The sequence below is a fragment of the Suncus etruscus genome, chromosome 3, assembly GCF_024139225.1.
Source record: "Suncus etruscus isolate mSunEtr1 chromosome 3, mSunEtr1.pri.cur, whole genome shotgun sequence".
Taxonomy (NCBI): domain Eukaryota; kingdom Metazoa; phylum Chordata; class Mammalia; order Eulipotyphla; family Soricidae; genus Suncus; species Suncus etruscus.
The window spans coordinates 34,269,356-34,290,581 of record NC_064850.1 but is presented as its reverse complement, the minus strand read 5'-3'; the positions used below and the strand labels follow the sequence as shown (position 1 = coordinate 34,290,581).

General features: G+C 46.4%; 1 protein-coding gene across 1 annotated transcript in view; it reads right to left on the bottom strand.

The window, feature by feature from the left end:
* Positions 1-21,224, bottom strand: part of TDP1 (tyrosyl-DNA phosphodiesterase 1) — a 75,352-nt gene extending 54,128 nt beyond the window's left edge. Inside the window, exons 1-5 of the mRNA XM_049769814.1 lie at positions 21,171-21,224; positions 13,784-14,382; positions 10,930-10,973; positions 10,192-10,247; positions 6,167-6,263 (exon numbers count right to left, since the gene is read on the bottom strand). Of these exons, the coding sequence (XP_049625771.1) occupies positions 6,167-6,263; positions 10,192-10,247; positions 10,930-10,973; positions 13,784-14,372 (786 nt within the window). The 5' untranslated portion in view covers positions 14,373-14,382; positions 21,171-21,224. The remainder of the gene's footprint in view (positions 1-6,166; positions 6,264-10,191; positions 10,248-10,929; positions 10,974-13,783; positions 14,383-21,170) is intronic.
* Between the last annotated feature and the right edge of the window lie 2 nt (positions 21,225-21,226).

Here is a 21,226-nt window from a genome sequence, read left to right as displayed (position 1 = left end):
TTATAACAGCTTAGTGAGACTCATAAAAAAAGAAAAAAGGACTCAGTTATTTTTAGAAAATAGTCCTCCAGAATGATTCAATACACAGCGCAACACGTTTAATTTCAGTAGTTAGAAGTGTGAGACCTAATTTCTTCAGTTGTCAAAAGCTAATGAAAACAAATGAGACTTGATGCTAAGGTTTTAAATTAGATACTTAGTTTATACAGAAATTAATCTGTGCAGAAAGTTCTCAGGGCACATAAGAAACACTGTGGCGACAACAGAAAGAATTATTAAGCTATAATGAAAGCTCCATATGTTATTCTCATGGCAAGAGCTGAAAAGATAATACACTGAACAGTCCAAGGGCCCAGTCCCCACCTCCCATGAAGCACCATGACCACATACACAGTCACAGGAAGCTCCTCAGATTTCAGAGTTTGCAGTTATCTATCCCATAACTGGGTAATGATGGGCAGGAAAGGAAAAAACCAATTCCCAGCCTAGATTCCTCAGTCCCGGGGAGGCCAGATTCAACCTCAGCACAGCAAATGGTGATGGGGAAGATGTATGGAAGCCTGGCCAGCTCAATGAGAAAAACCAAGAGCACAGAGGCCTCAACTAGCACCAACTGATGCAGTAGAACATCAGAAAAGGACTTTAGCAACACTGTGGAGAGGATGTTTAAAATGAGCTCAAAGAATCGATAGTAAAGAGAAAGTATTAGTATTGGGGATGGAGAGATGGCACGGGGCAGGGTGCTTGCCTTGCAAGTGGCTGACCCCTTCCCCAACACACACACACACACACACACACATACACAAGAAAGGAAATGTATTATATGAAGGGAAGTCTAAGACTCACAAATCCAATGAGCCTCTATGAGCCAGAGAGGATAGAGATAGTACCAAAACTCAAATGAAATGAACATGTTACCAAGAATACTCTGTCCAGATAAGCACTGGATTTTCAGGAATGCTGCAGAGCTTCTGGGACAGGCAACAGCTTAGGGAATTAAGTCTTGAAACCAGCATTAAAGGAGCTGTTTTTTCCAGACAAAACAACTCCTTAGCACCTAGCACTGGTGCTTACTTGTGGTGCATACAACTATCCTTCATAAAGGAAGGTCTGCCAAGTCCTAAGGGATTTTATACATTTGTATCTGTGAGCTAACACAGATACTATCAGAGCGCTAGCACAGTAGTTGGGAATCTGCCTTAAAAATATCCAATCCCGGACAGACCACAGTTTGATTCCTGGAAACCCAGATGGTCACCTGAGCCTTCCAGGAGCGATTTCTGAGCACAGAGCCAGGAGTAACCCCTGAGCACCACCAACTGAGACCCACCCCTCCTACAAAATTTAGATAAACTGTTACATATCTTATCAGGCTTTCAAAAAAAATCCAGAGATAGTTTTATTATAACTTTATACTTATTAATGCAGGCACTTAAGTGGCATGTCAATGTTCTAACATAGAGGCAATAAAACACACCTTTTTGTTTGGGGGCCACATCTATCCAGCAGGGCTGGGTCCTGGGTCTGCACTCAAGGGTCATTGCTGGCAGTGCTCAGAGGTCCTTATGAGGTGTTGGGAGATCGAGCCTGGGTTGGCCACGTGTAAGGTAAATGCCCGATTCATTGTCTTATGAGTCCCATAAAATATACTTTTATCCTAGTACTAGAGGCATAATTCAGATTCTCCCCTTACTTACTCTTACTAAGTTTACATTGGTAGGATTTCTCTAGTTAACCTAATCTTAAAATGCATTAGCACAGAATTATTCACATTAATTTTTAAAATGTATATGCCTGTAAAAAAGGTACAGTTGTTGATAAATTATTTTTTTGTTTTTTTGTTTTCTTTGGGGGGGGGTCACACCCTGCATCGCTCAGGGGTTCCTCCTGGCTCTACGCTCAGAAATCACCCCTAGCAGGCTGGGGGACCATATGGGATGCCAGGATTAGAACCACCAACCTTCTGCGTGCAAGGCACGCCTTATCGCCATGCTATTTCTCCGGCCCCGAGTTGTTGATAAATGGTTTTACTTTACCCATTTATCACTCATTTACAATCGTGTGGAATTCCAGATTAGCCTATGTGTACCACTTCTACAATTAAAAGAAAGAGAGAGATCCCAAATATGAGATAAAAAAGAAACATAGTAGGGGAACAAGTCATGAGAAGATTTTTGTCCACTGAACTGAGTTTACATGAGAGGGTGGTGAGTGGAGGGGTCCCTGGACACTGGTGGAGGAAAGTGAGGGTGTCGGGTGGTGGCTATGGTGTTGGAATGAAGGATGCATGAAGAGTCAAGTGATATATTATAAATCTCAGCATCTAAATAAAATTGGTTAAAAAAGACATTGAATCCATTTTCAGGTTTAAAAACTTCCTTTACAAAACCATGGGAAAGGTGGTAGAGAAGCAGAAAACACTTTAACTCCTGTTTATAGAGTAAGGAGTGCAGCTCATGTGTGCGTGAAATGGAAGAAATATAGTTAAAACAGGTCAGGAAAAGTGTATAAGCCATGTTGGTTCACAATTTACAACTTGGTTTTACCCAAAACCAAGATCAACCCTGATTTCTTTGTATCTTTGTATCTGTTTGCTTACGATGTAGTTTTGTTTCTAAACTTTATTTATTTATGTATTTATGTATTTATTGGTTTTTGGGCAGCACCCTGGCTCTGCACTCAGAAATCACACATGGCAGGCTGGGGGACCATATAGGATGCTGGGAATGGAACACCCCCCCCATCCCCATCCCCCTATACCCCTCCCTGTCAGCCGTATGCACAGCAAACACCCTACTGCTGTGCTATCTCTCTGGCCCCTGTATCTGTTTGTTTATAACTTGGTTTCACCCCAAACAGACTTTCCTACTTGCCATCTTGTTTTGCCTGTCTCAAGCATACCTGGGCAGGACTGGCTCAGGATAAACTCTTGTCCTTAGCTCCCCACCCAGGGGTGGTCTCTGTACTCCATAAAAACTACAGTTCTGGCAGACAGCTCTCTCTCTCTCTACAAGGCAGAAAGCTACCCAACCACACATGATTCACCCTCTCAGCCTGGTTTGAATTATGTCCTGAAGCAACCCATATTCCAGACCCGTTTCCCAGAGGTGGGATACAGTATGTGGAGCCTTTACAGGCCACGACTCTGAAAATGGTTAGCAAAGACTCGAATCTCTAAGTCTCATCATGGCCCTCTCAAAAATGTCATGGGTTGTGAGGAGGTGAGGAGAGAAGTGTGTGGAAGACAGAGGACTCATGAAGGGAAACAGCCTGAGCTGGGTCTCTCAGGTTCCTAGTACAGGCATCCTACCACCTACCCCACTCAGCTTGTCTGTGGGATGCAGTGAAGGGACAATGAATGGGAGCATAAGGGTGAGCTGAGGAGTCCATTTGGGGGCTGCTCGGACAGGCAGCCCAGAACACAATTATCTTTAATGCAGTATTGGGGAGACACAGATCGCATGCCACAAGAGTGTGATCTGGTCATGAAGCAGTGGGGGACTGCCTTTCCACTCAGTAAAATGTCAGCATTAGTCCACAGTGTAAACTGATATCCAGAAAGCAAGGACCCAAAGACTTGGCTTCTGTGCTTGGTTGGTTCTGCTTTAATGTGGTGCACTTTGGGGCTGTCAAAAAGAATCATGTGCTTTGTAAACACACTAAAAAGGATAGAGAGCAGAATGAACGATTCATTTGCAGGATGAAGAAACAGGGCTGAGAGCTAAGACAGATCCCAGCAGCCTGAACCGTCCCTCCCAGGAAGCCCTGCCCCGGGCCCACATTCCCAGGAAGTACAAAATGGTTAAGTACATCACCAGCTATCAATTCTGACTGAAGTATCTGAGCTAAGTCAAATGACATTATGTGGCTGAAAAATAAACTCCAAGAGACTCAAAAACTCAGGAGACCCAAGAAGTGTTATTTCAACAGAACCAAATGGAGGTCACAATCCTGCAATGCTTGGAGAGCAGCAGACAAAATAGCCCTTTGCACAGATCTGGAAACCAGAGCTCATCGCGCCCCCTTGTGGCAGGCCTTCGGCAATAACGGGAAGGCCAGTCTCAACTTTCACAGGTAGCAAGTTAGTAGATGACAAACTTAATCCCTGAGTTTCAGGGTTTCAGTTGTTACTTTACTTTTTGTCCCTTGGATATCTGATGAGAACTACTAAGGCAGTCTGACCTCTTGTTTTTAGAGATAAAAGCAAAGAAAAAGGATTTTATAGGTGGATTTGGGGCAATTGCTTAAAGTCGTACTATGGATACTAAAGCTTGTTCTATGGGTTTGAAGTGAAAGGAGCTGCTGGCAAAGGGAAGAAATGTTTTGAAACTCCAGCTCAATGCAGTGGGTTCTATCAGAGAAAACTTTTGCCATGCATCTAAAACAGCACACTGAGATTTGTTTGACTTTTAAAAAATATACACACTTGGGGCCAGTGTGACAGTACAGGGGATAGTGTTTGCCTTGCACGTGGCAGACCCAGCTTCGATCCCCTGCATCCCTATTGTCCTCTAACCTCAACAGGAGTGATTCCTGAGCACAGAACGAAGAGTAACCCCTGAGTACCCTTGGGTGTGAACAACAAAACCAAACAAAAAATCATTACCAACAAAAATACACACAGAAGCTTTAAAAAACCTAACAGAAAAACAACCTCAAAACAGCACAGTGTGATGATTACGAGAAAAATACGGTTATCTTGTTATGAATCAGGTAAGAAAAAATGTTAGTGGAAGGAAAAAAGGAAAAGAATCCAGGTTCTAGGTAATAATACACATGTCTTGATGCCATTTCATGAAGGCTCCCTTGAGCAAGAGCTGGGAAGAAATTTCTGGCACGGCCAGCAGGTGGCGCTTTGTTGTGGCAGCAGAGAACTAAAGGGCAGCCCTGCTTCAGTCCCACAGGAAGGTGAACAAAAATGGATCTGAATAGCAGAGTCTTCTTAAGTCCTTCTCTCCCCTGGGTCTACTGACTTCTTGCTGAAACACAGTCCAGGGCGCTGGCACTACACACAAGCCTTAAGCTCTGCTGTGCTCCGAAGTAAAGTACAAGGACACATTTATGAAGATATTAAAAAGAAGTTGTGATTTGTTTTGGTCCCAATACAAGTTGATTCACCTGTGAAGTGAACATTGGAGGGTCCCACTGTGGCCCACCTGCTAAGACAAAATCTTACACTGGGCCCCCAGAATAACCTGGGTTGGGACTCAGCGCAGTCAGGGCCAGTAAAGTCTGCAGTGCTGGCTACTGAGAGCAACAGAAACAGACAAAAAAAAATTCACAAAGGAACAGGCCTCCAAGTGCATCTGAATGGGTCTGACCCTGAGACTTGGGTTCCCAGAGGGCCACCTAGAAAAATACTGGATGCAACCAGAAAGACAAGCAGGTGAAAGAAAGATGGAATCCACTAGGCAGCCAGGCCAGCAGAAGGTGCATGGGCATTAAGGGGTGAATAGGAAGTGCAGGCGACCTGGGCAAGAAGCACTGAATCAGAATCAAGAGCAGGAAGGCACCTGGCAGAGGGGCATACCTGATGAGGCTGCAATACTCAGTTATTTTTCAGGTGAGATTAACATCTGCAGATGCATAAGCAAAGTCCCTGTGTTATGTGGGTGAGCAGTCCGACAGTTGGAGGGCATTGAGTGGAAAGACCCGGTTCTTTCCCCCCCCCCCCCCCCGCCCCCAGGGCCTTCGGTTGATGTCTTGGGAACTGAGCTGCAGTTAACAGAGCTTGAGGTCTCTGGCCAGTCTGCCTGCCAGTCCCACAGCTGGAGAACTCATCAGAAATGCAAGAGCAGCTGGTAATTTGTTTGTGGGAGGACTCACCTGGTGGTGCTCAGAGGACCATGTGAGGTGCTGGAGACCAAATCTGAATCTGCCTCACGCAATGCAAGCACCCTACCTACTCTCTCTCTCTGGCCCCTCGATCATTTGAATTCTGGATACAAATATTCATGGACATACATAGGCTTAGATTCTACCTTTTACAAAATCCGTGCAAGGAATTCTCAGACTCAGGGCGATCCCTGCACAGGCTAGATTGACAGTGATGACTTGGATTAGAGAGACTCCCCATGCAGAAAGGGGGAAAGATTCAAGGTCTGGATTCCCCTCCAGACAGATATCAGGAGCCACCGGCTCTCACAGCAATAGCAGCACAGCTTACCTGGCAGAGGGACACGTTCCTGTAGGGCTTGGCCTCGGCTTGCAGGCGAGCCTTGGCTTCCCGCTTATCACCATGCACCAACAGGATGGGCCTCCCCCTGCAGAGAATCCAGGCAGGTTACATCCACCATGCCTCAGGCACACCCCAGCTTCCTGCATACCAGACACGCTTTCTGTCTACAGAGTCAACTGAGAATAATGTATATATTTGACGTCTTCTAAATCCTTTAATTCTTTTCATTTTTGATTTGGGGCCACACCTGGCAATGCTTAGGGGTCACTTCTGGCTCTGTGCTCAGGGATCACTCCTGGTGAGCTTGAGGGACCTTATGGGATGGCAGGATTGAACCTGTTGTGTTACATCAAGGTAAATAAATGCCCTATCCATGGTGTTATTGCTCTAGCAATAAATCTCCATTAATAGTGACCTCCATCATGGGGTCTGGGGTCCTAAGTGGAGATAAGATTCGGGCTGTCCTTTTCTGCGGGAGGCAGCCCAGAAGACACCAAGGAACATAATCTCTCCAGAAACCACACCCCAGGAGTGCGGCTGCTCCGCTTCGCTCCGTGGCCCTGCACATCTTTTAACCCCTGAACCCCACTTCAGTCCATAGTAAAAAGCACACTACAAGCTTCACAATGTGGAAATTTTGCAGTACAACCCCATGTATAGAGAATCAAGATGGCTGCTCTGATGATCCAAAAAGTACCAAACAGTTAGGTATCCTCTCAAATAAGATGTTTAGAGAAGAATTATGGAAGATGTTCATAGTGCTCAAAGAAAACATCGACAGACTTGAATGGAACACAAATAAGAATCAAGAGGATTTGACGATTGAAATTAGAAAGTTCTATACTGAAATAATAGGTCTGAAAAACTCGGTTTATGAACTGAAAACCTCAATAGAAAGCCTCTCCACTGGAGTAACGGCAGCTGCAAAAGGGTCAGTGAGCCAGAGGATGAGATGCAGAATAACTCCATACACAGAAAAGATTGGAAGAGAACCTTAAAGCAAATAATAAGACAATGTCCGGATGAAAATAGAAGTCTTTGATAAACTCAACAGAAACAACATAGGAATCAATGAAGTCCCAGAAGCCCAGAACAAGAATGATAAGAGGAGTTGGAGGAACAGTGAGAGGAGGAAGAGGAGGAAGAAGAATTTTAAGAAGAATAAGGTGAAGAAGAAGAGTAAGAAAAATAAGGCAAAGAAGAGTAAGAATAAAGTGAAAAAGAGTAAGAAGAATATTGTGTAGAATAATAAGAGGGGGAAGATGAAAAGAAGAAAAAGAAGAGGAGGAAGGAGAGTAAGAAGGTGAAGAATAGTAAGAAGGGGAAGAAGAGAAAGAAAGAGGAAGAAGAGGAAGAGGAAGAAGAAAAAGAAGAGAAGAAAAATTAAGACAGGAGGCTAAGGATGTGATTCAATTTGTAGAGCAGATGACCTATATATCTCAATGCCTAGATATGATCCCAAATGATCTCATGGCCATGCTCTTTTATGAATTCATATATATCTGTATGTATAAAAATATGTGATATACTTATGCATACTCACATCTAATAAAGCAACTGTAAAAAAGTACAGGCAGGGGTGGGGAAGGTGGGAGGGGGCACTAGTGGTGGGAATGCGGCACTGATGAAGGGTGGTGTTCTGTTTATGACTGAAAACCAACTACAATCACGCTTGTAATCATGGTGCTTAAATAAAGATTTTATTTAAAAAAAAAAAAAGATCCGGGCTGTCACTTCGAAATGCTGGAATGTCCCTCTTGGGTGCAAAAGGGCTTGTGGGAGCACCTGTGTTTCAATGTAGGTTCAAGTTCAGAATCAGTTCAGGATGCATAGAGGTATAGCTCAGAGCTCTCCCCATCCTTTCTTTCAGACCAGCTTCAGAGATGGTCCTCACCATGCCTCATTTCTGAGCTCTTAGTAGGTTTTAGAAACACACTGGGCCTCCGTGTCACATGGAACACAGGCCCTGGCCTATGATGGCATGAGGCTGACTCACTAGCAGATGCTTATTCGCCAATAAAACCTTACTCAGATGAGACACGATGCCACTAATTCAACAGAGCCCCAGCTCCTGGGATAATGCTAGATCTTTTTCTTTTTTTTTTAAATCCAAAAGGCCAAAAAAAAAAAAAAAAAAAAACCCACTCTTTGGCAATAGATTAAAAGAGCTTTTAAGGGAACCATAATCTTCTTCAGTTAAATCAAAGCAAGATAATCCTGGGAAATCAATATATCTTTACAAGCTCGCCTGACAAAACCAAAATTGGATTTTTTTCCTCTTCAACAAGCAATCAGACAGGATGAACCAGTAGCCATTTCCACATTTATCAATCTCGCTGCAGAAGGAATCTCTGCCTTACACGCTGGAACCAGGCTTGGCTCCAAAGCACCATTCTATTTTAGAAAAGGCTCAGTGGGTTTTAATGCCTATCCCAATGGGCCCCCAACCCCTATACTACTCTAACAGATTAGGAAAAATAAAACAAGGGCACGCTCATTTCGTTCAAATTGCAGAGACTTCTGAACAGAGAACGATGCTAGACATACTGAGGCATCTCTCACTGGTGACAAAGGGTCTGACTGGGCCATTGGGACTTTTTGAGAAATCAAAAGTCATAAGTCATTGGTGAAAGCCAAATTCCTCATTAGTTTCCTCATTATTTCTGGATGTCTAAAATATCGCAGAAAGTTAGCTTGCAGCCTACTGGAGTAGGCCAAGGGGACCAAGACAAGACCCTATTTGGCGAGTGTCTGATGGTGTTTCTGGTTAAATACAGAATTTAGAGGTCAGGTAAGGCAAAGGCCCTTCCGTGTGTGTGTGTGTGTGTGTGTGTGTGTGTGTGTGTGTGTGTGTGTGTGTGTGTGTGTGTGTGTGTGTGTGTAAGAGAGCGAGAGAAAATGAGAAAGAAATAAAGTATATATGTGTGGGAAAGAGAAAGTGTGTGTGAGAGTATATGTATGTGAGACAGAAAGTGTGTGTGTAAGAAAATATGTGTGAGAATGTGTGTGTGTGCACGCCAAACTGAGGAATGTTGTTGTGTTTGTGCGTGAAAGAGAGAAGGAGAGAGACAGACAGGCTGTGAGGAGACTCGACGTGGGAGGCTACCACAGCTTAGACTGAGCAGCAGAGGGGCTGCAGAAGCTGGAGACTTCTAAGACTGAGACATCTGAGACTCCCTGGCCTGAGTCCTGCTACCCAGAAAGCTCCAAAATCCCTGCTCAATGCCTCAGGGAAGAAGAGCCTGAGACACAGAAAAGTCAGCAGCAGAGATGTCAGGGCAGCCAACAGGGCATTGCCGTTGCCTCAGGTTCTCTGTGGCCTTCATCTCCCTCTGGACAGAGCAAAGAGGAAAATGTCTCAAGTATTCATGAAAGACAAGAGCTAAAATGTTGGACATTGGTGGTGGAAAGTGGACACTAGTGAAAGGATGGGCATCAGAACATTGTGCAACTGAAACTTACCCACCAATAACTCTGTAACTGTATCTAATGGTGACTCAATCAAAAAGATAAAAAAAAGAAAACTCCATGTTTTCCCCATGGAGCTCTGTGATTTCATTTTTTTTAAATTTTGGGCCACATCCAGTGACGCTTAGCGGTTACTCCTGGCTATGTGCTCAGAAATTGCTCCTGGCTTGGGGGACCATATGGGATGCCCGGGACTGAACCAAGGTCCGTCCTGAGTCAGCCGCTTGCAAGGCAAATGCCCTACTGCTGTGCTACTGCTCCAGCCCCGATTTTGTCATTTCTAAATAAATAAAGGGGCTCCCAAGTAATGTTCAGAGATCATAGGGGGCGGGGCCAGGCCAGGTGATTTCTACAAGAGCCTGAGATATGGTACTGCTCTGACACACAGAGGTGCTTGGGACCTACAGGCTACTAACTACACTTGGCAGTGCTGAGGGTGCAGGGACACCATGGAGGCCCAAGTTCACACCCTGGTCTCAGCAGAGGCTCCCTGAGCACATCTGCCTGCAGGGTTCCCTCCCAGGCCCTGCACAGTTAGCACTCACCTGAACTCTGGTGGGTACTGTCGGATGAGCCAGTCCACATCAAAACAGTAGTTAAACTAGACAGGGGAGAAAAAGGACCGAGTCAGGTATGCAGCCTCATGCCATTGAGGACAACTGTCTGATCATAAGGAAGACTCTAGAAACTGCTGCTGTACCCAACGAATCGTTCATGAACACACGGTGTCCCTGCAACAATGCAGTGATGAACTGAATCCAGAGGAGGATATGGGTTCTGGGGACAGTGCAGCCTACACAGCTCAGATCACATTTCTAACAGCCCTCACTGGTGGGACCAATTTCTGGGACTGGGCAGGCACAAGGCTCCCAGCAGTGCCCAGGTCTTGTCCAGATGGGTGGGGCTGGGCTTGCCATGGGGTATTGATCCCCACGTAGGTGATCCTGGACACTCCTCTTGGACACAGGGAGACACTCTTTGTCAGGGGCACCTCGAGGCTGGACAGCAGCTTAACAGGTTGCCCCTGGGAAGTGGTTTTCTTTAGGAATGTGGGGACCCCTTTGTTTGATTTAGGGAAGCATTCATGGGATGTGTGAAGACAGAGATTCCAGTTTGGCCAGGTGGGAACAAACAGGAGCTGTAACTTACTCATTTGGGGCCCTGTCAAAGACAAAACATCTTCCCCCCAACCCCAACCCTGTATTTCTTTATGAGATGTCTTTATGCCCTGATGGAATGTATTTATCCTTTCTCTCAAAGGAAAAAAACAATGGAAAACTCACCTGTGCTGAAGAGACAAGGGTCCCAAATAGAGGAGATAAAATATCTGAGAAGACAAAAACAGTTTTTTTCCATAAAGCTATTTGTTTTTGGGCCCTACTCAGCAGTGCTCAGGGGATCATACATGGTGATGGATTAAACCCGGGTCTGTCAGCCCCATGTGCAAAGCAAGTGTACCTTAACCCCTGCATTATCCTGTCCCACAACCCGGACTTTTAACTAGGTCCCATAAAGTTCAGGAGAGACATTTCCCTGGAATATTTAATAATATGCAACATGCTTTGTTCCACAGAATACAATGTAAAATTAAAACTTACTTCTTCAGCATGAGGCCAACTTAGAAATTGTCAGTAAGGTAATGATGCTGTTTGTGTGTTTATGTGTGTGTGTGTGTGTGTGTGTGTGTGCGCGCGCGCGCGCATGCACATGCTTAGGCAGGATCAGTAATGGGGGACCCAGGGGCCTAAGTGTGATGCTCAGGTCTCACAGTGCCAGGACTACCTTGGCACTACCGGGGTCTAACTCGGGTCTCTGACCACTGAACCATCTCACCGGCCCCATTTTTATTCATGTTTCCTCCTTCAAGTGCTCAAACTCCCTCTCTAGGCTTTACCACCAACTTAGCAGTTGTTCTCTGGGTCTGGGTACACTGGCTCCAGAAAGGGAGAGCCATCTATCTCTGGCCCCTCCACCCATTCCATGTGCCTTCACAAGGGTGAGAGCTCAGCCCAAGCAGGGTTCATTCATCCCAGCCTGTGCACAGAATACTCCTGATGAGGTCACCCTAGCTGCAAAGCAAGGATAGGTCAGGCCAGGACCTGGGTTCTTGCTTTTCATGCAGAGCAGGCCCACTGGGTCCCGTGCTGTTTCCTGAGTGCCTCCATCTGCCAGACTGGGAGCAAGATGCCGGGGACCATAGAGTTAACAAGATCAGGGAGGGGAGATAGGACTGGTTAGAGTGCATGCCCAATTCAATACTTGGCACCACATGGTACCCCCCATGATTATGGTCCTCGAGGCCTTTGAACATCGCTGAGGTGGCTCCAGTGATCTCCAAGCCCTAGAACCAAAGATCCCAGGAGCACTTTGTCCTTAGGCTCCAGCACTGAACCCACAGTGCTTGAACACTCTCTGCCCACCATGTCTCAGAGTCTATGGCACAGCTTGTGGCATTGTGTCCAGCAGATGGGACCACTACTGTGGGCCCCAGCTTGCTCACCCCTGAATAACTTGCTGAACCTCCAGTCCCCACAGATACACTGTCACCGAACCCAGTGAGGAGGGGCACAGTCCAGACCCCAGATGGTTCTAGCAGCCTGTGTTCGGGCTCTAATGGGTCCTTAATTGCTGGGAGATGAGAATTGTCTTTCTCTTGCTATTACCCTTTGCTAATGCTGCACCATCCTTTATTGACTATTCCCTGTGCCCATTGTTCTCAAATCAACCTTAGATTCAAAGCTCCTAATCAAGAGTCATAATAAATGGAGGTCAGAGCAGTAGCACAGTGGGTAGGGTATTTGCCTTGCATGTGGCTGACTCAGGTTTGATCTCCGACATCGCCATGAGCCTATCAGGAGAGATTTTTTTTTTTTGGTTTTTTGGGCCACACCCATTTGATGCTCAGGGGTTACTCCTGGCTAAGCACTCAGAAATTGCTCCTGGCTTGGGGGACCATAAGGGATGCTGGAAATTGAACCAAGGTCTGTCCTGGATTGGCCGAGTGCAAGGCAAATGCCCTACCACTGTGCTATGGTGCCGGAACCCCAATAATCTTATTAAGAACCAACCCACACACAGAGCCAAATGCTCTGCAGCTGCCATGAAAAACAAACGAACAAACAAAAAACACCACCAACACACACCTATAGAAGAAAGGCAAAATTCGAGGGTTTCAGTGACTCTGAACTGTGTGGTGGCGGGACAGAAAACAAGGTTCCCCCGAAATAAGATGAGCACTGATGCTGCTTCTCTGCCATGGGTATAGATGGTGTGGGTTACCCAGGCCTCACCCTGACTTGATGCTTAACTGCCACCAACAAGGTGAGGTAAGTAAGCGTGCCAGCCTATAATCAAGTGCCTCCCTGTCAGTACGACATAGTTCCAAGGTCCAGGTATCGGGGGTCCCCCGGCCCCTTGTTCCCAGCACCTGGAATGAACCCAAATTTCACAAGAGAACTTGGGGCTTCAGGGGAATTGAGCACCCATAAGCCACACTTTGATTTGAGCTGAACCGTCTCCCAGGCCACGACTCTCCTTCCCTTTGCCTCCAGAGGAACCAAAGTGAAGTTTTTAAGCAATAGGCATCAGAACCTACCTGAAGCCAACTGGGTAGCTGAACCCCACAAGAACTTGTCAGAACTAACTGTGGGCCCCACTTCCAAAGCCTAGCTGGAGTGACGATGGGTCACCAACAACATGTTGGCACCACCATTTCTTTTGTTTTGGACCACATCCAGTAATGCTCTGGGGTCATTCCTGGCAGTGCTCAGGGAACCATATGGGAGGCCAGGGATCGAACCCAGGTTGGCTATGTGCAAGACAAATAACCTACCAACTGTCCTATCACTCTTGTCCTGGCACCACCATTTTCGCAGGGCACAGGGAGCTGGGTTCCAAATCAGGTGGGTTTTGATCAAGTGTGACCCACCAAGTTTCAACCATAGCTGAACTGCGAAATAACCCTTCAGGGGTATTTGGCGTTTCTTGCTCATGGTTCTGCTTTCCAATTCTACCTGCAGGAAACAAGCTCCTCAAATAGATGCACTCACTCACTTGTCCAATTGAGTTTCCCTAGGGGTCCCCACTCATTTCTGGCAGCTCCTGGACACACACACCCCAAAAAAATCCTCCACTCACCTTTAATGTGGAGAGCCCCCGAGTTATACTTGGCCTTAATGCCAGTCACTCTGGTGAGGTAGAACTGGAAAGGGTTCGCTGGGTCTAGAAGGTCCCAAATGTCCTGGCCTTCCCCTGAGGTCTCATACTCATCCCTGTCCTCCTCCTTCTTGGGGGGATGGTGGTGTCCAGCTGTATGGGCCGCCTCGACCTTGGGAAGTGAGGCGGCTCCTTCCTGGTTAGCCGCTGCTCCGGGTCTGGCCTGTGGCAACTTTGTGTCAGAGGATGATTCATTATCATCATCATCATCACTGCTGGAGAGACACCAGCCCGTGTCTTCCTGAGACCCACTGGACTTCTGCCTTTTGGGAGCTGTTGCTTCTGTGGTGGCTGGAGGCTGCTTAAATTTCAGAGGTGACAGCTTCTGCTTGTGTGCAGCTCTCCGGGCCTCAGAGCATGTGTAGGGGGGTTCACGTGCTGCCCCAGCCTCAACGGGTATTGGGACAGATGGTGGGACAGACGGAGAGGTCTTGAGGGGTTTTGGCTTCTCCTCTTCTTCCTCCTCGCTGCTGGATATTGTCCATCGCCCATAGCTGCCTTCCTGAGACATCCCACTGCCACTGCAAACCAAGAAGGTAAAGGGGGTGACTCCCCATCCCTGCTCACTAGTAGGTCCACCCCATGAGCCCTGGAGCTCTGCAAGAGTACCTGCAGCCACATGGGCACCAACAAAAGTGGGGGCACATCTCCAGGCTCTGTTGCAGGAAGTGCCAGCACAAGGCTGGTAGTCCTCTCCCTAGGTCCCTCGTCCAACCCTGTCCTGAGATGCCCTCAGACAGGAGGCACAACAATTTGTTTGAAGCCAAAACAACAACAAAAAATATGTTTTTGGAGTGGTGGTAGATGTGTGTGGGTGAGGACCACAGCCGGAGGTGCTCAGGTCCTACTCCTGGCTCAGGGCTTACTGAGGCAGTGTTGGGGATAGTTCGGAGTCAGTGAAGGAGAGGGATGTCAGGTCAACTAGTTCATTGGTCCTTTTGAATCTCTTGAAAAACAATTTAGTAGGACAGGATGATGTGGATGGCTAGGAGGGGGAAAAAGTAAGAAATGAAAGGGGGACACCCCTCCCTCCCAGCTGGGCAGTTCTCTGACTCCATACTTGAACCCTAGCCACTGGGCCATAGGCTCTTGAGAGGTAAGACAGTCCAGGGACAGACCAACAAGCATCAGGTACAGATGACAGAACATCTGAGATATGCCATGACCAATCAATGGTGGACTTTAAAAGATAGTGTGGATCAGTATGGAACAGTGTGAGGACTAGACATGGAACATCGGGAGATCCCAAACAAGATGAAGTGCTAAGATTTTCCAGATACCTGCAGAGCAGTCAGCAGGACTTCAGATAAGTGTTTTTGGGGGGAAATGGAAAGAATTCCACTAAGAGCTTGAATTTAAGGTTAGAGAGACAGCACAGGGAATAAGGCTCTGGGCTCATAAGTAGATGCTTCTAACTAGATCCCAAGCACCACATATGGTCTCCTGATCACAACTGGGATTAATCCCTGAGCACTGCCAAGTGTGGCCCCAAAGTCTTTCCCAATAAGCCCATGCTAAGATTAAGAGTGTTTAAATTGAGAACTGAGCTATAGCACAGTGGTGAGGCGTTTGCCTTGCATGTGGCCAACACAGGATGGACCCCGGTTTGAATCCCGGTATCCCATATAATCCCCCGAGCCTGCCAAGAGCAGGTAAATGCCTGCAGACCTCTTGAGCACAGAGCCAGGAGTAACTTCTGAGCATCACTGGGTGTGACCCCCCAAAAATGTGTTTACACTATTTTGATCTCTTTTTGAGGGACAAAGGAAGACATGTCTCCCATGCCATGCTCCAGGGGTCCTCACAGTTCTAACAAATCAGGTAAATATTTCTATGCAAGGCCTAGAGGATGTAGTGATGTGCAGGCCCTATGGTGCCAGGGATCCCTGCAGTGCTGTCAGGCTACTGAGACTGCACCCAGCAACTGTGGAGCCAGGGATGGAACCAAGGTCAGTTTTGCATATAAGTTTTGCTCCTTAAGTGCTCTAGGGCCTCTCAGCCCCCACCCCCTTATTTATTTTGGGGTTTTGGGTTTTTGAGTTTTTGGCAGTGCTCAGGAGTTACTCCTGGCTCTGTGCTCAAGAATAACTCCTGACAGGCTTGGGGGACCATATGGGATTCCGGGGGAATCAACCCAAGTCTGCCAAGTGCAAAGCAAACCTGCTGTGCTATTGCTCTGACTCCAATATTTAATCTCTTTTAAGGAGAATGAGTGAGCCGTATTTTGAGTGGGTTAACAATAACAAGAAAGAAAACAGCATTCTGCTTGCTGGATGTCAACCCCAGATACAGGGAAGCACCTAGTCCCACACTATGGGGTCTGCATAGACCTCACACACAGTCGTTTGTCTTGGGCTAAAAATTGATCGTTTCTATCACATCTCACCATTCCCCCTAACCTTCTTCTTCCCATTTGTCTGCAGTTAACAACACATTTCAAGGAGTCTGTGAGCAGAAGGCACCAAGACAACAACCTGACACCCCCATAGGGCAGAGGGTGGTGTTAGCTCCGTGGAGAGGACACTGTCCCAGAGCTCCAACTTGAAAGTGGTTCATGAAAGAACATTTCTGAAATTGTTCTTCGATGGGTGGGCAGACTTCAAGTAGCTCTTTTCCTCCTAAATTGTTTCTCATTTGTAAAAAAAGAGTAAGAAAAAAGATTAGACAGAGGAATAGTGCAGTGGCTTAGGGTATCTTCCTTGCAAGCATGTGGCCATGAGTTCAAAGCCCTGGTGTAGCACACGTGCCTAAAGGAGTGTCCAGCTTCCTGGGGGGGGGGGGGAGGTGAGCACCACAAAATAAGGGCACAATCTCCAGCAAACACTGCGACTAGAAAGGTCTATGAGCTCCCTGGCTGGGAAGAGCACCTCTGGCCATGAGCACCGCACCAGAACTTGTGAGTTTCCACTAAAACTTCATGCCAGGGGATGGCATAGCATATGCATAAGCAACAACTACTGGGAGCACCAACTACAGGGAGCACCACAGTCATGCACTGGAGCAATGTGAACTGAGGGCCTCGCCTGAGAGCTGCATAGCAGAAATGTGGGCGCACCACAGTCAGGTGTGCACAATCCCATCAGCACTGCTGTATCAACAAGAAAGAGAACAGAAAAGTTGGGGGGCCGGAGAGAGAGCACAGTGGGCAAGGCACATGGGCAGAGCATGCAGAGGCTCAGGTTCATCTCTACAAGGCACCACCTGGTCCCCCAAGCACCAATGGGGGGGAAACCCCCAACCCATAGTCAAGAGTAAGCTACTGAGCAAAACAAAACCAAAGATGAGAGAACACACCATATGTGTTTATCAGTATCTTAAAAAGGAAAGAGGAGAAACCCAGGGTGTCCATCTTCAGCAATGCAGGGAGCTGCTGTGGTGAGCAGTCTTGGGTAGCAGGAGTCTCTGAACTCACTAGGAGTAGCCCCTGAGTGCAGAGCTAGGAGTGAACCCCAAAACACATCAGGAGTGATCCAAAACGAAGAAACGAAACCCCCAAATACGGAATTGTAGTCAACAGGGCCAAGAAAGAAATTGTCAAAAAAGAGATTGCCGGGGCCGGAGAGATAGCGTGGAGGTAAGGCATTTGCCTTTCATGCAGAAGGAAGGATGGTCACCCGAGCCTGCCAGGGGCAATTTTTGAGCATAGAGCCAGGAGTAGCCCCTGAGCGCTTCGAGGTGTAAAGAGATTGCCTTGTTTCAGAAAGACACCTACTTTGACAGATCAGATTTTTACTTTTTCTTTTAAGTACATACCAACCAAAACAGAACAAAACTATCCTAAAAACCCTTAGGTTCTTCTAGATTTCAGGGACTGCTAAATAGAAATCTGAGAGATCATAATTCACTTTAGAGAAAAGATTCTTCAAACAAGCAACAGCTTGTAAGCAACAGGTGACAAAAAAAGAAAAAAAAGTGAATTATGGGGCAGGGGCAACAGTACAGGGGGTAGGGAGTTCTTGCACTGGGCCCACCTGGTTTTGAGCCTCAGGGGACTCCCATAGGGTCCCCTAAGCACTGCCAGGAATGATTGCTAAGTGCAGAGCCCAGAGTAACCCCCAGCACAGTAGACTGTGGCCTCCCCAAAACACAACAGTAAAATAAGAACAAGAGAAGAACCCCAGCCCTATCCCACCCCTTAGGGAAATCTAATCTGAAAACTGAGCACTAGCACCTGCAGTGCTAGGGAAACTAGCAGTTAACTGAAACTGCAGTTAAGGAAGGGGTGCTGGGCAATAATAGAACCCTCGTGGGTATGGCCATTGGCCATTTTATCCCCATGGGGCTCAGAGGTCTCTCAGCCTGAGAAAAAGGAGCTACAGGTTGATGGTTTCAGGCCATAATAATCTTCCTTAGATAAATTATATATAACTAAAATAAAATTAAAAAACCTGGAGGAACCCAAACTGATTAGCAAATCTCTAAGAGTTGTCAGTTTCATCATTCTCAACACATTGATTAGCAAGTCTCTAAGAGCTGTCAGTTTCATCATTCGGACATTTCTAGAACAACACAATGAGGTGAGGCTGGGGTTATGAAAATTATCCCTCCCCCTACACACGCCCTTGTAGGAAGTAGAAAGAAAAAGTAAAGATACTTTTTACAAAGAAAATCAAGTCTCCCTTCCCTTCCCTTCTCTTCCCTCCCCTCCTTCCTCTCCCCACCCCTCCCCTCCCCTTTGCTTCTGGTTTTGGGCCACATTCAGCAGAGCTTAGGGGTTACTCCTGGCTCTACACTGAGGAATTACTCATAGTGGTGCTTAGGGGACCATATGGGATGCTGGAAATCAAACCTGGATCTGTTGCTTACAAGGCAAAGACCCTACCCACAGTGCTATCACTCTAGCCCCAAATATTTTCTTGTCTGCTCTCTTTCTACTTTTAGTTCTGGAGCAGCTCACATTCAAAAACAGGAATGAGGGCCTGAGAGAGATGAAAACACTAACCTTGCATGCTACCAATCCTAGTTCCATCCCTGGATACTCGGCACAGCCCAGCACATCAAGGGGTCAATCCTGAGAAGGGAGAAGGCCTAGCACCTGAACATTACTGGGAGTGGCTCAACACCACATCCCAAATAGGAGAAGAGTTGTTCATCTATTGAAGTCAAAACAATATCCAAAAAAAACCCTCAAAACCATTTACTAAACCTTCTGGGGAATACACTATCATCAAATTATAGCAGGTGGATGGGTGGTTAAGCCTATCAGGATTCCAGCCTCTTTAGGAAATCAGGACCCTTAATCCATGGAGGAAGTGCAGGTAAAGCAGAGATCATTCAGGATCTGACCTGATCTCAAGAACCAAGTCTGGTGACCAGTGGCAGGGCTGGAATTTCTTTCCCCTCCATCCTGGGTCCTCCCCCTCCCAAGCCCCTTTGGGATAAGGTTCGAAACCCAGAGGTTTTCTTTCGTCGTTTAAAGTCCAATGTCATATTCTACTGACATCAGAGTTGAGGATGACAATGCAATGGGCTTGACACTCTGCCAGGTCTGAGAGTGGAGGGTCTGGGATTTGATACCAAATCAACAATCCCTTTGGAAAGTGGCAGCCCACGTAGGTGCCAACCTCACCCTGAGTGTCCTGGAGAGAGGTTTTCAAATTTCACTGCTGAAACGTTGCTAAGTAGAAAGGTGTCAGCCACCCATCTGCTGACAATCTACAGAAGGCAGGTGGGATTCTGCTATATTTACAAAACAATCTTTCTCATACACATTCCCTATGGAAGAAAGAAAATTCACATAAAAATGTTCAGAATACCAGGTAAGACACTTGCAGTTGACCCACGTTCAACCTCCAGACATCCCATATGTCCTTAGAGCACCATCAGGGGTGGTTGCTGAGCACAGCGCTAGGAATACGCCCTAAGCATCAGTGAGTTTGGCCAAAACCAATCAACAAAAAACTGCTTAGCAAATATCAGCATAGGTGTTTGCATTAATAAGCTAAGTCCTGGGGAGGAAGGACTGATATCTATATCTATATATATATTTATATGATAGAAATAATGCATTAGCTATTTGGTCAAGGTGCAAGAAAAAGTAGAAATTCTCCCAACAAATATCAGTATTAAGGACTTAATAAGGAGTGGTTTCTTCCATACTTCCAGTTGCTCCTTACTGAAATTCAGGTTTCTAAGCAGAAGAGTGGCCAACAGTGAGTAAAATATGCCCCCCTCCCCAATTCCAAATTAGGTCATGGGGGGGGGTCTATTTCCACAGACTTCTTAACACCTGAACCACAGTTTCCTATCTGTTAAATGGGTGGCAGTTCACTGAAGTGACAAATATTGAGCAGCTAATTTGGAATGCAAAGTACTGAAAGAGTAGAAACATTTCTCCCTAAAAAGAATTGACTCGGGGAGGGATGGGAACCAACACAAACAAAATGCAAAAGACAAACCAACTGCAGTGCTTAGGGGCCTAAAGATGAGGGTTGTGCTTAGGAAGACTCTCAGCACAGAAACATTTAAATGAGAATGAAGCTGAAAAGTGACCGTCCAAGAGGAAACAGAAGAGTGAGTGAAGGGTTATTTGCAAAATGGAGCAAACCCCACTTGTTAAGTTCCGGAGGTGCAGATGTATGCTGGGATGGAAAGAAGGACAGAGTGCAGGGATAATTGGTGTGTTGGGTGGGTGGGTGGAGGCAGAGAAAATAATGCCCTCTCCCCCCAGCACTTTACAAACCAGGCAAGTACCTAGGTCCGAGCAGTGGTGCAAGCGGTAGGACGTCTGTACTAACCTAGGATGATCTGCAGTTAGATTCCCCCTGGCGTCCCATGTGAGCCAGGAGCAATTTCTGAGCGCAGAGCCAGGAGTAACCCCTGAGAGTCACCGGGTGTGGCCCAAAAAGCAAAATTAAGATTAAAATAAATTAAAGTATAAAACATAAAATTAAATAGAAATGAAATAAAATGTAAAATAAAATAAAAAATAATAAAGCAAATTAAATCAAAAAATAAAATGTAAGATAAAATAATAAAATAAAATTAAAATAAATCAAATGTAAAAAAATAAAATGAAATACAATACAATAAAATAAAATAATAAAAGATAGGACGCGCTCTAGAACTGCAGAGAAAACCTGGAAGTGCAGAGACTCGTGCCAGCAAAGGGGGCCCAGGAGACGATGAGAACGGAAGGGCTGGATGGAGTGAAACTGGGGTACGCGGGGAAGATAGTAGCTGCTGACTTTTGGGTGCCCTGACTCCGGTTGAAACTCAAGCTGGCCAGGACTACCCTGAGTGCCACACACCCCGGAAAAGGCAGAGTTGCACAAGGCACCGAGACCACCTGCCAAAGCCAGGGACTCACGAATTCGCTGGGGGTGAAAGAGTCGGATGCCAGGCGGTCGCGGCTCCCGTCGCAGC